Source organism: Salvia miltiorrhiza, chromosome 4 (genome assembly GCF_028751815.1).
Source record: "Salvia miltiorrhiza cultivar Shanhuang (shh) chromosome 4, IMPLAD_Smil_shh, whole genome shotgun sequence".
NCBI lineage: Eukaryota > Viridiplantae > Streptophyta > Magnoliopsida > Lamiales > Lamiaceae > Salvia > Salvia miltiorrhiza.
Window position 1 is genome coordinate 4,923,040 of NC_080390.1, and position 15,714 is coordinate 4,938,753.

At 39.6% G+C, this 15,714-nt stretch overlaps 1 protein-coding gene across 1 annotated transcript; it reads left to right on the plus strand.

Annotated features, from left to right (window-relative positions):
* Positions 1 to 342: 342 nt before the first annotated feature.
* On the plus strand, positions 343 to 1,359 carry LOC131022885 (uncharacterized protein At2g29880-like). Its single transcript, XM_057952430.1, has 2 exons — positions 343 to 651; positions 736 to 1,359. The coding sequence occupies exons 1-2, from the start codon at positions 343 to 345 to the stop codon at positions 1,357 to 1,359; spliced, it is 933 nt and encodes a 310-aa protein (XP_057808413.1).
* The last annotated feature ends 14,355 nt before the right edge of the window (positions 1,360 to 15,714 follow it).

Consider the following 15,714-nt stretch of genomic DNA (forward strand, 5'->3'; position numbering starts at 1 on the left):
CACAGAAGCCTACTCCAAAAATATACCACAGAAGCAGACTTCAAAAAGAAGACAAGTTTAGGGTTCTATATTAGCTTTTAGTCAGGTATTTTTTCATAAATTTTATATCTTCATATTATTTTAGTTATGCAATTTTTCTATAACATGAATCTTGTACCTTTATAAATTGTTAGCAACTGTATGCTGTGTTTCTATTGCATGTGAGTTGATTTCAGTTTTTTGTTGATGTTTTTTATTTTTTTATTTTTATTCATTGATATAGTATTGTATCCGTATTTATTTTCGGTGTCTAGTAATATTATTATGGGAGACTCTCAACCACAAGATTCCAAAAAAAGGGCAATGTATGAATCATGGACAAAGGAACAAAGTGATGCCTTGTTAGAAATTCTGGTTGAGTCTGCACATAGGGGATGGCACGATAATATTGGTTTATTTAGCAAAGCCACAGTAGAGGAAAGGATATTGCATGTTCTGAATGAAAGACTTAGGTGCAATAAAAATTATAATCACTACCAAAGTCGTATCAAATGGTTTAAGAGCGGTTGGAATGCTTATTCAACACTCTTGAAGTTTAACTCTGGTTTTGGCTATGACAACAACACCAAAAAATTCACAGCCTCAGATGAAGTATGGGATGCGTATGTAGAGGTAAATTTGTTATCAATTATTTTTTAAACACAATGTTATTTAAATAATATAGTTAATTAATAATTTTCTTATTTATTATTTTAGGCTCACCCAAAAGATGCATACTTACGCATTGGGAGTTTTTCGGATTTTGAAGACTTGGGGATTGCTGTTGGAAACGGTGTGGCTGTAGGAAGAAACGCAATTGGATTGGGCAGTGCTACTGATGCTAGGACAATAGGAGTTGATGAAAGTAGAGGTCCGCACATAGAGGAGTTGAATTACGATGCTGAGAATGAGGCGTTTGTAGGACTGGGTCAAGATGATCCACCGTTATCCGGCTCCAAATCACCTTTGGCATTCACTGAAGTGCCTGTGGAGTCCACTCAGAGAAGAGCTCCCGCCAAAAGAAGCAGAGGCCAGTTTGAGACAAATTCAGGCCACACTGAAAATAGTTCGCATCATGAGTTCATGGCAGAAATTAAAAAAATCACTAGCACAATGGATCGAGTTGAAAGCCTCTTCGTGAAACGAGATACTATGCTGGAGAGAAGAGAAAAAGAAAAAAGTTATACAACTTTGGATGCTATCAAAAAAATTCCTGATTTGAGTGACGATGTCCGCATCAAAGCATTTGACTTGCTTGTTACAAAGTCACAAAAGGATGGATTTATGAAAATGATTGTTCCTGAACGTAAAAGATGGATAGAATACAAGACTAGGGATTAGAGGATAGTTTAGTCATGTTTTTTTAACTATGTTTTTATTTTTGTTTCACCATCTTTTTATGAGTACATTGTTTTGTTGGTTTTATGTTTTAATACTTTATTTTCTTGATTAATGAATGGTTTTTATGAGTATTTTTAAAAGGCTATTTTTTGTTCGTCCCTTTTATTCTTATTTCAATTATTGTTTCATTGTTTTAAATGGTAGCATGAATTATGAAGATAAAATTAAAATTGCAATTGAAGAAGACATAGATGAAGAACTTGAGGATGAAAGTGAAACAGAGATGGAGATTGAACTTTCTGATCATGCTAGGCAACTGATGGAAGCAGCTAAGGCAGTTATCACTTTTTTGGGAAATATTATGACGCTACATCCGACTGCTGACAACTCTCTGATGCGACGACCAAAGACTAGGGAAGGATTCTGTTTTATTACGAGAATGATGGATGGAGATCCGAGCCAGTTTCGACAGTTGTATAGAATGTATCCTGACGTCTTCATCAAATTATTCCAGATCATTAGGGAGAAAGCCCATGTGGATGATACACGATACACAACTGTTGAAGAAATGTTGGCAACATTCCTCATCATTGTAGGGCACAACGATCGTTATTGTAACGTCCGTGAAAGGTTTGGTCGTTCGCATTTTGCTGCTAGTCAGAACTTCAACAAAATCTTGAGAGCATTGAACACCATAGCACCGGACATGATGGTTAAGCCGACTGGCGCAATACCCGCTAAAATTCGGGAAAGTACCAGATTTAATCCTTACTTCAAGGTATAATATATCTACTCTTGTATTATATTAAATATTTTTGGTTTTTGTATAACACATTCACCTATTATTTTAGGATTGTATCGGGGCTATAGAAGGCACTCATATCCCGGCCATGATAAGAGGTAGAGACGTGAGCTGTTATCGTAACCGTCATGGGGTGAATTCGCAAAATGTTTTGCAGCTTGCAACTTTGATTTGCAGTTCATCTATGTGCTTAGTGGATGGGAAGGCTCAGCCCATGATTCCAAAATTTTAAGTGATGCATTGTCTAGACCAAATGGACTCCACGTGCCTCAAGGTAAATATTTTCTAGTAGATTGTGGATTTGCTAATCGTCATCAGTTTTTGGCTCCGTTACGTGGCGTTCGATATCATCTCAAAGATTTCGGTGGTCAAGGTCGTCATCCAAGAAATGCAGATGAGTTGTTCAATCTTCGACATGTATCATTGCGAAACGTGATTGAACGAATTTTTAGAATCTTCAAATCACGTTTCACAATTTTCAAAACAGCTTCTCCGTTCCCATTTCAAACACAAGCAGAGTTAGTATTGGCTTGTGCTGGATTGCATAACTTTCTCCGAAAGGAGTGTCGTTCTGATGAATTTCCAGTCGAAGTTGAAGAAGGAAATATTGCACCAGATGTTGAGAACGATGCAGACATTTTGGAATATCTTTCTCAAAGCCAACTGTCCCAGCGGAATGAAGTGAATATATGGAGAACAAATATTGCTAATGCTATGTGGCAAAATAGGCCAATATATGAAACCGATCAAGACGATCAGGCGGAGACCGAAGATAATGTTTAGGGAGGTGTTTTGATGGATGTCGTTGAATTAACGTTTTTTTTTCAATGTTGGATTTTTTATGGATGTTGACGTTATTTTTAGATTTTTTTAATGGATATTGGACGATTTTATTGAGCATGAATTATATAATTTAGGGGTGTATTAGTTGGGGATTTGATTAAATCCACAGAATTGAGCATGAATTAGGGGGTATATTTGTTTGGGTCCCAGCGGTCGCTGGGTTCCAGCGTATTCTGGCCTCCAGCGGCCGCTGGAGTGTGAGTCAAAATGCAAGAATTCGAAAGATTTACTCAAATCCCAAACAAATACATCCCCTAATTCATATTTTTGGGGTTGTTTATGTTACAAATTAGTGAGCAATAATTTGTGTATATTTTTTATTTTGACTTCATCATTCGTTATATTTATGTAAACTTGTATGATGATAAAAACATAATAACATGATTCAAATCCAAAACATGAAATCCAAGTATGTTTTAATGATAACATGAAACTCATTAATCAAATTCAAACATAATTCAAATCCAAAACATGAAATCATTCATGGATAATGAAAACAAACATTAATCATTGTTCAAATCCAAAACATTAATCATCAACCAAATTCAAAAGATAAAATTATCCAAACTCATAAAACAATGTCAACATTAAACCAAATAACAGAGATATAAAACATCAGAAACGTGGTCTCCAAGAATCTCATTGGCGCTGCAACTCGGCAATCTGTTGGTCTTGTGCATCAAAGCGAGCATTCATATCATCCCTTATTGATGTCATCGAGGAGTCAAAATGAACTTGGAATGCTCCCATGGAAGAATCAAAGTGTGTACGGAATGATGTGAGATCATTCTGAAACTGCTGATAGTAGTCTCTCGACATTGAACCACCGGCTGCTCAATCTCCATTCCCCTCGTCTTCTTCCTCTGCCTCTTCGTCTTCCTCTTCAGCTTCTTCTTCGTTCTCCTCTTCTTCATCATCACCGGCGGTTCCAGATGGACCGGCACCAGGATCATTGCGGGGACGACGGCCTGCTGCAATTTCGGAGTGTATGTAGTTAACTACACAACTCCTCTTCTCATGAGGAACTAGCGTGAATCGGTCAGAAATCAATTGAGCTCCTTTGAGCTCACCATAATCAATGTACTCAGCATGCAGCTCATCCTGACCATCCTGAGGCCCCTCTGTCGCAGTAAGAACTCCAAACTTGTGTGCCAAACCAGTGATAATAGTAGAGAAAAAAGCATGGGCAGCAGGGCGCTTCTTCGCCCGAATCATAGCAGCCCAAATAAACTGTAAGATGCACACTTTTGTGCCATCTAAAGCACAAGCCAGCAAAAATACCTCATATGCATTCACCTTATTCGTCTGCTCCTTTCCAGACACATTATATGCAAGAAATTTATGAACAATAGACAACGCCGGATCCTTAATGTACCCACTAGGCATACCCGAACTATCCCAATTATCACAGCCAGTCAATTGATTCCACACTTGATTAACATTTCATCCCCGAGGTTTATCAGATAATCCAAAAGTAGGGAAACCAAAAACAGCTTTCATTCTAGCCAAACTAATTTTATACTCTCGCTCATACATCCTAGCTTTAATCCATTTCATATCACCACTCATAACCACAGTAGTCATGAACTCATAACATAGAGGATCACACCCAGAAAATTCAATATCTCTAGCATACTCTTTCATCCCTAGATTATTCAAATACAAAGCAACTTGCCGCTCAAGTTTCAAATCAATAACCAAGTCCCAATCCAAGTAATGTAGTTCATGTTAAATTTCTTAAATATTTCTCCCTCTAGTTCGGTTTGCAAGTCAAAGGGACATTCGTGCCTTTCCCTTAAACTTGGCTCCTCCTCGCCTCTACGGACGTTGGCGCTCTTGGTTCGGACCATTATGTCGTTGAAGGTGACCGGAGAGGGTGGTGATATGGAAGGACTGAAGTGGTGGTGATTTTTTCGGTTTTGGCTGGGAGGCTTGGGAGATGTCTGTATAGCGGCGAAAATAGAGAATGTGAGAATTAGGGCACTAGCGCCCGCTGAGTATGTATATATAGGCCATATTCCCAGCGGTCGCTGGGTTTCCAGCGGGTGCTGGGACTCCGCGGGCGCTGGTTTCATGGAATTCAATTCCAAAATTATCCCGTAAAGTCTTCGAAAATCAGTGAAAATCGGGGTGAAATCCAACCACGAATTCTTTGAAAGTCGTCTGGAATCTATGTGAATTTCATGGAATTTAAATTACATGGACTTTTTAAAGTCTGTGGAAATCCACAACGAATACAGCCCCCTTAATCTTGCCTAGGGTTTAATAGTTTATTTTGCCTAGTTAATTCTAACTTCAGTTTTTCATTAAGTTTTTAATTACAAGTTTAATTTCACGTTAAGTTTATAATGAATTTTTTTTAAAAAAACTACTCCCTTCGTCCACCAAAAATAGTCCTAAAGATATACGACACGAGTTTTAATAAAAATAGTTATTGTATTGTGAGTAAAGAAAAGATCTCACTTAATAATTAATTTTATTGTGAGTGGAGAATATGACCACCATGTGATAGATAGTTTCCAAAAATAAAAAGTAATTAATTTTTGTTGACATCCAAAAATGACAAAAATGGAATATTTTTTCTGGACCGAGTGAATATTTAATAGTAATAAATTTTGAAATGATATTACTCCCTCCGTCCCACGGATCTTGATCAGCCGTTTTCATTATTTGAATCTTTCCTCTTGAATTTTATTTGTTGCTATTTGAATTTGGTTTTAGTTAAATCTTCTTCATGTTATGTTTGCATGTCTACTGTGAGAGTTTGTTTAGGGAGTAGCTAGGGTTATTTCGGTTATCAGTCCATGTGGATACGATACTCGGTTACTTATTACAATTGCACCGTGTTAGTTGCGGTATTTTGTGCTAAGAAATTAGTGATACAAGCAATTTCTGCAGAGCTTTGGCTATGTAATTGAATCGGTGAAGATTTGTGGTTGATCTTGACGCTATTTATAGGTAGAGTTCTGAATAGTTCCATTGGAGAGAAGGTCTTCGAAATTTCTACCGTTGTGGGATGTTATCACTTCATGGGCTGAGGTGGCAATCTTTGCAAGCTCATTCATACTTGAATTTGAATCGGAGTACTCTTGGAGCTTGTTACTTCTGCAGCTTTACACGAAAAGAGAAAGTTTGGTCCTTGCAAGGACTGTCGTCAAATCCTCTGCATTTAATACTCTGTACATGGCATTTAATGCTGCGTGTATGATACTCCTTGGTTCAGTCGAGAGTAGAAAGGTTGTTAGCACTTTCACTTTGCTTCAGTTCTACGATGACATGAATCATTTGAGTAGCTTCTGACTGGTACTTGCATTCAATCTTCAGTCAGGGAATGTCTCATGATGCTTCAGTCAGAATGACATCAGTTGCGCTGTCTTTTGTTTATCAATCAGCAAACCAGAATCCTATTCTAAGCACTTTGAACTCTAACACTTGAGTTCAACGAAAAATACTAATGCTATAGAAAGTACCTAAGGGATTTTGATATCATCAAAACAAGGGCAAGAATATTTCATTCATTTCCCTACACCGTTAACTTTGTTAGTGTATTAATTTGAGTTTGACATAAATTATGTCTATGGTTTTACTTTAATTTATAAAATTGCCATTCAAATCAATTTGAAATTAATTTAAAATTAAGAATTATTTTTTTTAATATAGTATAGATACTGAGTCTTTACAACCAAAAAATGAGTTTTTTTTTATCGTTTATACATATTATGTAATTTGATCAAAGACACAGTTGAGTTGTATACAAAAAAAGACATATTTGAGTTGTTTCCGTAATTGAGTGTTAATAAATTTTATTTCAAAAATCTAAATCCACAAACTTTATAAAATCTCTAATTAATTTATGATTGATAGATAAAATTAATATTCCATTCGTCCCATTACAAGTGAGACTTTTTTTGTTTTGGGTGTCCCATAAGTGAGATTCTTTCATTATTGGGTAAAAAATTTACCCTTCAAATATTTTTTTCACTTTTCCACCTACACACAAAATATATTTTTCTTAATTCTCATGCCCAAAAAAGGGGATCTCACTTATGATGGGAAGAAGGAAATGATTATTTTTTATATTAATTGCGGTCATTGGTAATATGTGAACAATCGATTATATTTGATGAATGCAGGTTTTTGTTTCCTTAACAAACAAAGAATTGTATAATTACAAAAGTTGAATTTGGATGATTTCAATTTTTTAATAGAAAGATCAATAATAGTTCCTTGACTTCCTTTTGTAATAATATTTGCATTTCGTCGTGCCATACACGAAAAATATTTTTACATTTTTAGATTTATATAAAATTGATACCAACTTAATTATTATATTTATAAATATAATAAAAAATAATTTTAACTAAATATATTTAAATTAAATATTGAAAATAAAAAAATCACAATAATAAAAATTGATATTATGAAAAGACAAAAATAAATAAGTTAAAAAATAAAAAATAAATAAAAATTAAATTTATTCAAAAGAACAGGTATAAGATATTAAATAAAATCTTTATATAAAAACTTCATTAGTCTTATTAATAATGACCCACTTTCATTTTTCGTCTATCTCATTGATAATGACTCAACATGGGCGACAAGCATGCCATGCTACAGTGAAGCTTTCGGCTGAAAAGTTTCTCTCTCCCGTTGAGGGAGTGCGCGCAGCCCACGGGCTTGACTTTAACGTCCTCCGTCTCCCCTTTGCCGGTGACCGGGCCGTCCCCTCCGCCACCCGGCGTTCGGCCACTCCATTGCTTGCTCCGAACAAGAGCTGAGCGCCACCGGAACAATCACGGCTGGTCTGGTTCGGCCGTCCGCCACCGCCACCCGACGTTCGGCCCCTCCGCGGCAGCCGCCATTGCTTGCTCCGACTGAGAGCTGCGGGCTGCTGCTCAGAGACCGCAACGGCAGACCAGGGGATCGTGAGCTGCGGACCAGGTTGAGCGCTGCACGCTCCGCTGCTCCTAGCGCAGCGTCTTCACGCCTCCAGCCGTGGACTCGCCGACCGAAGCACCGCTGCACGACCTCCCGCCGGATAAGAGACCGCAGCGGCGGAAATCAGTCGTCCTCCGGAACGGACGATGCGGTTCTCGTCCTCTATCTCCGATCGAAAACCCTTGTAAGCTTCAATTTCACCTCTTTCTCTTTAATCTCTAGTAGATAGGTGCGTTCAGTTCGATTTGCTTCTTCTTTTCTTCGTTCGTTGTTTTGCTTGAATCGGTTGATCTTGTTCCCTTTCGGATATATCGTATTTTTGCTATTTTTCTTTTTCGGGTTTGTAATATTCTATGGTTCAAGAAGGAATTTCTTTCGATGTCATGAGCAACCCGCCTGCTTTCATGACTTCCGATTTTCCCCCCATCTCCAACAACTTTGTTAGACAAATACCTGCTTCCTCCGATAAGAACCACACTCGGCCCTCGGATGTTCCCTCAAGTTCCTATCTCAAACCCGATTCTGAGAACGACAAGAGTCATTCCGAGGCTCTTGTCAAATCGACGCTGCATGGAATATCTAGCCCTAGCACTGAGGCGAAAAGGAACAAACTCTCTTTTGCGCGAACGGTCCAGCGATCACTTCCCAAACCAGCTGATGTTTTTGCCCAGGACTACAACGCTCTTCACCCCGTAAACATTGGCAACAAATCTATTCTTCGGATTCCTGAGTCCCTGTATCAAAGTAAACTCAAGGAGTTTGAGTTCGCTGTTCACGCCAGGCTTTTGCTGAATAAGGGAGACGCCCCCAGATTTGCTTCTGACATTAAACAAGAACTCATGGCTTTATGGAAAACCTCGGATGCGATCCGTGTGGTGCCACTTGGAAAAGGCTTTTTTTCGATAATTTTCGCGAATGAATATGAGCTTGCTACGGCAAAATCTAGGGCTACTTGGAAATTGAGCAAAGGTATTATTCGAATCAGGGAATGGGTTCCGGATTTTGACCCATACAAAGAATCATCTGCTCTCTCCCAAGTCTGGCTGAGAATCTATTATCTTCCTCACGAATACTGGCATCCGGAAGTGATAATCGGCATCGCCAGATATGTCGGTCTTCCTATTAAACTTGATGGTTTTGCGTTTTCTGGGCAAGTTGGTCACTTTGCTCGTGTTCTTGTCGACATGGATGTCTCTAAGCCTATTCCCGAAACTCTCACAGTGGATAAGGGAACGCGGTCGTTCGAGGTTGAATTCGTATATGAAAATTTGCCGTATTTTTGTGGCTTCTGCAATCTTGCAGGTCATAACATTGCTCAATGCCGCCGCAAGAAACAGCAGGACAACAACACGGACATCACGAATCCTACAAGCTCGGATCAACATTCTCACAAAACCATTCACAAAAAAACTATGGGGAAAGAATGGCAGAAAAATAAAGAGATTCCGATCGGTAATTCTTTCGAGGCTTTACCTCAAGAGCCTTCCGGAGATGAGGACTTCAACCAGGAGCCTCTTATTGAGAAGGAGAGGACTTCCATTATCAGCGCTTCGGAACATATTAATCACACTCCCCCTGAGGAGTTTCGTCAGACAGATGGGACACAAAATTTGCCCCAGCGTAAAGAAGGTTTGTCCGGACCTGATTTGCTTGCAGCTGCGTGCAGAACCGTTCCTGATTCGAACACCGTACCACTAATAATACCCGAAGATGCAAGTAATAACAAGAGCACTGAGACGGGTACTTTTGCTGATAAGGAGGTGGCCTTAGGAAACATGATGAAAGTGCAGATTTTAGAAACAACATTAACTCAAAATCAAAAGGCTGATAGTACTGGGGAAAGGCAAGAACAGGAGACAAACTGTCAAACAGTTGGTGCCATTAGTCGTACTACAAACGAGATGATTGAAGCCGTACCAATCAAACGAGGGCGGGGTAGGCCGCCTAAGCAAACTGTCGAACAGTTGGTGCGCACAGCAACTCCGACTATGAAAGATCGTCTAAGACACAATCAGGCCGCTACTATTGGGGATCAGGTTGGACAACTTCAGGGGACCACGACGGAGTTTAACTCTTTGGTTAAGGAAGCGGTGGATAAAGGAGTACAAATTTCAGAGTTCCTTATCTCTCAAACCTCTTCTGCTGCTGGTAAAAGTATGGACACAGCTTCTTCACGGAAATGGGGTGATATGGTGGATGATGATTATGATCCTCAGGAGGAGGAAGATAATATCCACCTTTCTCAATGAATATTATCGCTTGGAATATTCGTGGTAAGACGGACACGGCACGTAACTTGCTTCACAATTACTGTCATGTTCATCATCCTATTATTCTAGGCATTATTGAGCCTAAGACTAACTTTCTTCATATTCCGACCTCATTCTGGAACTCTATCAATTTGACTCCTTTCCATCAAAATGATCGCGCCCCTCATGCTTCCAACATCTGGATTTTCATCGCCAACGGGGTTACCTGCTCGTTGATTTTGTCCACAGAACAGATGGTCATTTTTGACATCATGTTTTCTACCTATTCTTTTAGAGTGGCTATTGTTCACGGAAGTTGTAATTATATCACTCGCAGGATTCTTTGGGATGATATCTCTTCTTGTATGGTCCCTCAAATGGTGATTCTTGGGGACTTTAATGCTGTGCTTGGAGCTCATGAGCGGCGTGGACGCAGGTTTCCCAGCCGTGCTTCCTGTAGAGATTTTCAAGCTTTCATTGATCGTCATACTCTCATTCAAGCTCCCACCTCTGGGCCTTTTTTTACTTGGACGGACAGGCGTAAATTTCCTATGACCACTGAGTCTGTCCTGGACCGCACTCTTTTCTCAGAGGATTTTGCTACGCAATGGCATTCTACTGAGAGTCGGGTTTTGCCCCGTCTTGGCTCTGACCATGCTCCTATTTTGTTTAAATGTTCCACTCCTCCTAATACCTATGGCGCCCGTCCTTTTCGTTTCCTGAACATGTGGAGTTCTCACTCTGATTTTATTCCAATGGTTCAGCGTTCTTGGGCTACTGTTGTTGACACGAACTGCCCCATGGTGCGTATGATGCACAAGTTGAAACGTTTGAGGAAAGAGCTCAAAATTTGGAATAAATCCACTTTTGGGAACTTCAACACTTCGCTTGAAGAGCTCTATAATAAGCTCTCTTCTCTTCAGGCACATATCGATAATGTTGGCTACTCTGACGCGCTCTTTGATCAAGAAGTTGAGCTTGAAGCCTCTATCTCGGTCATGCTCTCTCGGCAAGAGAACCTTCATCGCCAGAAAAGTAGAATTCGATGGCTCCAGGATGGCGATCGAAATACAAAGTTTTATCATAACATGTTGAGAATGAAGCGCGCTAGCCATACTATCAAGCATCTTGAGATTAACGACGTCCTGGTTGAAGATCATAACACTTTGGCGTCTCATGTAGAAAACTTTTATAAAGCTCTTTTTGCGGCAGATATCAATCCTGGGGGCGATCTTTCGTGGATTACTAATTATATCACCAGTAGCCTCACTTTGGATCATAATTCGGCTTTGGTTACTTGTCCGACTGCGACGGAGATCAAAGCGGTGGTCTTTGCTATGGACAAAGATAGCGCGCCCGGCCCGGATGGCTTTGGAGGTACTTTCTATCGTTCCGCTTGGGATATTATTGAACATGATTTCACTTCCGCCATCACAAGATTCTTCACTCATCATTATCTCCCTTCGGGTCTCAATTCCAATACTCTGAGCCTTCTTCCCAAGAAAGTTAATGCCAAGGTTATCTCTGACTATCGGCCCATCGTTCTTGGCAATTTCTTTTTCAAAGTTATTGCCAAGATTCTGGCGATCCGACTGAATGCTGCTGCTGCCACCATCGTCTCCAGCAACCAATTTGGCTTTATTTTGGGACGTTCTATTCATGAGTGCATCACTCTTGCCTCTGAAGGGGCGAACTGCATGGAGAGATCTTTACACGGCAAAAACATGGCTCTTAAAGTCGACATTCATAAGGCCTTTGATACGCTTAGATGGGATTTTCTTCTGTTCGTGCTTCAACAGTTTGGCTTCCCCAATATTTTCTGCTCTTGGATCAAAACTATTCTAAGCTCGGCTCGCATCTCTATTCGGTTCAATGGTGCTCTCTATGGCTATTTCGAATGCAGTCGGGGAGTAAGACAAGGAGATCCTTTGTCTCCCATTCTTTTTGCCTTGGCGGAAGATGTTCTTAGCCGTATTTTTCTGGACGCTGGTAATCGGGGTTTAATCGCCGGCATGCGTTTCTCGAGATCTTTGAGTTTCCCTTCTCATTTGCTTTACGCTGACGATGTGCTCCTGTTCTGTCAGGACACCAAGAGTAATTGCATTATGATAGACTCGATTATTCAGCTCTATTCCACGGTCTCTGGTCAATATTGCAACAAGAATAAGTCTACTCTTTACTTCGGGAAAGGGGTGTCGCCTGGCCGACGTTCTAGACTCCAACGGATTTTGGACTTCAACATTGGTTCCATGCCTTTCACATACTTGGGAGTGCCTATTTTCTCGGGTCGAGCTTCTTCCGCTAAACTTCGACCTATCTTTGATCGTATTCTTGCACATTTCCCTAGGTGGCAAGGTAGTCAACTCTCTATGGCGGGCAGGCTCTGCTTAGTTTCTTCTGTTATCAACAGTGCTGCGGTACATAGTATGCTTGTTTATAAATGGCCGGTGAAACTTCTGCATGATCTTGACAGAGCTTGTAGATCGTTCATCTGGACTGGGAGTACTATGAAGAAACCTTCTTTTTCTGTGAGTTGGATCAGAACTCGCGCTCTGAAGGAACAGGGCGGCATTGGAGTCAAATCTTTCTCTGACATCAATAATAGTTTCATGTTTCGGCTAGGTTGGTATATTCTGAACATGAACAGCTTCGGTTATCGGCTGCTTCGTCAGAAATATCTCACTCAGACCATGGATTGGGCTTCCCAATGGGCGAGTTCGTCGATTTGGACTGGTGTTAGAAGGACAATTCGGGAGATTGTTTCGGATACCTTCTGCACGATTGGGAATGGTGATACGATTTATTTTTGGAGAGATAATTGGCTCGGGTATCGGCTGATCGACAGACTTCATATTCCGGAGTTCATGACACCCTATTTTTCTCAGAAGATTTCAGACTTCTACTTTAATAATAAGTGGCACCTCACTTATAGTTTTATTCAGTCTTTCCCGCGCATTGCTCTCGACATCATATCTACCCCCATTCCTGGATTGGCGGACGATAGATCCTGGATTCACTCGGGTTTCGGGAAAATTACTGCTGCTTCGGCCTTTGCTCACATACGACCTCAGTTCCCTAAGGTCGACTGGGGATCCTGGATTTGGGCCCCTTTTATCCCCGCTCGACGATCTCTCTTTGTCTGGCGCACTATTGTTGGCAAGCTCCCTACCTTTGATATGAATCGCCTACTTGGTTTTCAGGGGCCTAACCGCTGCCCTTTATGCTCGGCAGCAGAAGAGACGATGGATCACGTTCTGTTGAACTGCTCCTTCTCGGCTTCTATTTGGGCGGATGTCTTTCGTTGGTTTCTGATTGAGCAAACTTTTCCGTTGGATGTGGGCAGCATGATTCACTTCTCTATCCACCAGAAAAACAGCAAACAAGTTGGCAATTTGTGGAAAGTTGGGGTGGTCTCTCTCCTATGGAGTCTCTGGTCTCACCGCAACAACATCATACACAACAATTTAGCACCTTCGCGCCAACTCATTCTCAAGCAGGTCAGGGTTTTTCTTTGTGAAGCTGCCAACAATTTCGTCCTTGGCACTATGGCCAACTCGGTTACCGATCTTCTCATTCTTAAGAATCTTTCCATCGCTGGACAACCCAGGAAGCCTTTCTCCTTTATTTACGTTGCTTGGCACCTTCCCCCGCCGTCTTGGATTAAAGTTAATACTGATGGCTCGGTACGGGAAGGGAGGATTCATGCGGGGGGCGTCTTTAGGAATGCCTTCAACGACGTTCTTGGTTGTTATCATTTTTCAGGCGGCCATGGGGTTGCGTTCGAAGCTGAGCTTTTAGCTATTATTATTGCGATTGAATCTGCACATCGCGCAAAATGGGAGAGAGTTTGGTTTGAGTCGGATTCTTCTTACGTGGTTCAGCTTCTTCAGTCGCTATCTGAGACGGTTCCTTGGAGATTCAAGCCTCGGTGGCAGCTTGCTCTCTCCAAACTCCATACTTTCACGTGGCGCATTTCTCACATTTTTCGCGAAGGCAACAGATCGGCGGATTTTTTGGCTTCTCAAGCTTCGGAGGAGGGTTTTTGGCCTAATGCCATTGCTGGTCTTAATGATTTTGTCAAGGAGGATGTTGCTATTCCCTATTTTACTCGTTTCGCTTAATTTTTTGGTTTTTTTCTCTTGGTTCTGGATCGGTTGTGAGCCGGGAGGCCTAAGGGTAATGGTTCGGCCGGAATCCTTGAGACCTCCTAACTCAGCTCTGTCAACCTTGGTCCTTGACGAGTACTCTTTTTCCTCAGCTGTTACGAGGTTTTAACGAGGCTCGGCCCTTAGTCTGCAGCTTTGTGCTTTCAAGGGTTTTTGGTTCTCCGTTGTAAAATTTCTTTTCTTTTAATAAAATCTTATTTCAGCATTGATAATGACTCATTCCAAAAAATCAAACAACTTTCTCTACTAAAAAATTGTGAGCTCCAACAATTTCTATTACCTTTATCATTTAATCATTATTTTTCTTAGCAAACTTAGACTATCTCTAGTAGTGACCGACTCAACCATCCACCATTTTCAATATTTAATTAATTTATCTATCTTCCACAATACCAATATTTCATTCAACCCCACCACACCAATATTTTATAGTTTATCAGTGACCACTTCAACCACTCAATCACAATATTTTATATAATTATTTTCCATTACTTGTAATTATATTAAACATAAATTAAAATAACATTAAATAATAAACTAAGAACACAAATTGCATCAATCTCAATACAAAATATAAATCCAATTCAAAAAGGGCTATAAACTTTATTTAATTTAATAAAGCAAATTAATAAATAAAGAAGAAAACAAATGATAATTAAAAAGAATAAAAAAATTAAAAAATTTAAAAAAATACTTCATTCGTCCACAAAAAATAGCCATTTTTTGTCATTTTGGGATGTCCACAAAAACTAGTCCATTTCCAATTTTAGAAAATATCTATCCATGGTAGACTCTATTCTCCACTCATAATACAATTAATTATCATTATAAATACTATTCTCTCCGTCCACGAAATAACTTCCTAGGAGGAAGTGACACGAGTTTTACGAAAAAAATTGTTGAGTGTGTTGAGAGTGAAAAAAAAAAGATTGTTGAGTGCATTTTGAGTGGTGAAAAAGGTGATAATTAATAGGGTTAATTGCATATAAATTACTAAATTTTCAACAAATTCTCATTTTGCACATGAACTTTAAATCTTTATTAAAATTACTCAACTATTAAATTATTCTCAGTTTGCATATTTGCCCATTTTTCATCGTGGTGACATGACATAAATATACTCGTTTGGCATGAATATGCTTGCGTAACATAAATATGATCATATGGAAAAATAAAATTGACATTGTAATGTATAGTTAGATGGAAATGACGTCATTTAAGACCCAAAATTTAGTTGAAAATGAACGAATATGCAAAATGAGAATAAATTAATAGTTGAGTAATTTTAATAAAGATTTTAAAGCTCAAGTACAAAATGAGAATTTGTTGAAAGTTCAATAATATATACGTAATTAAC

Coding starts and splice junctions, on each gene's coding strand:
- LOC131022885 (XM_057952430.1), top strand. CDS start 343: ATGTATGAATCATGGACAAAGGAACAAAGTGATGCCTTGTTAGAAATT. Junction 652..735: donor TATGGGATGCGTATGTAGAG/GTAAATTTGTTA, acceptor TTATTATTTTAG/GCTCACCCAAAAGATGCATA.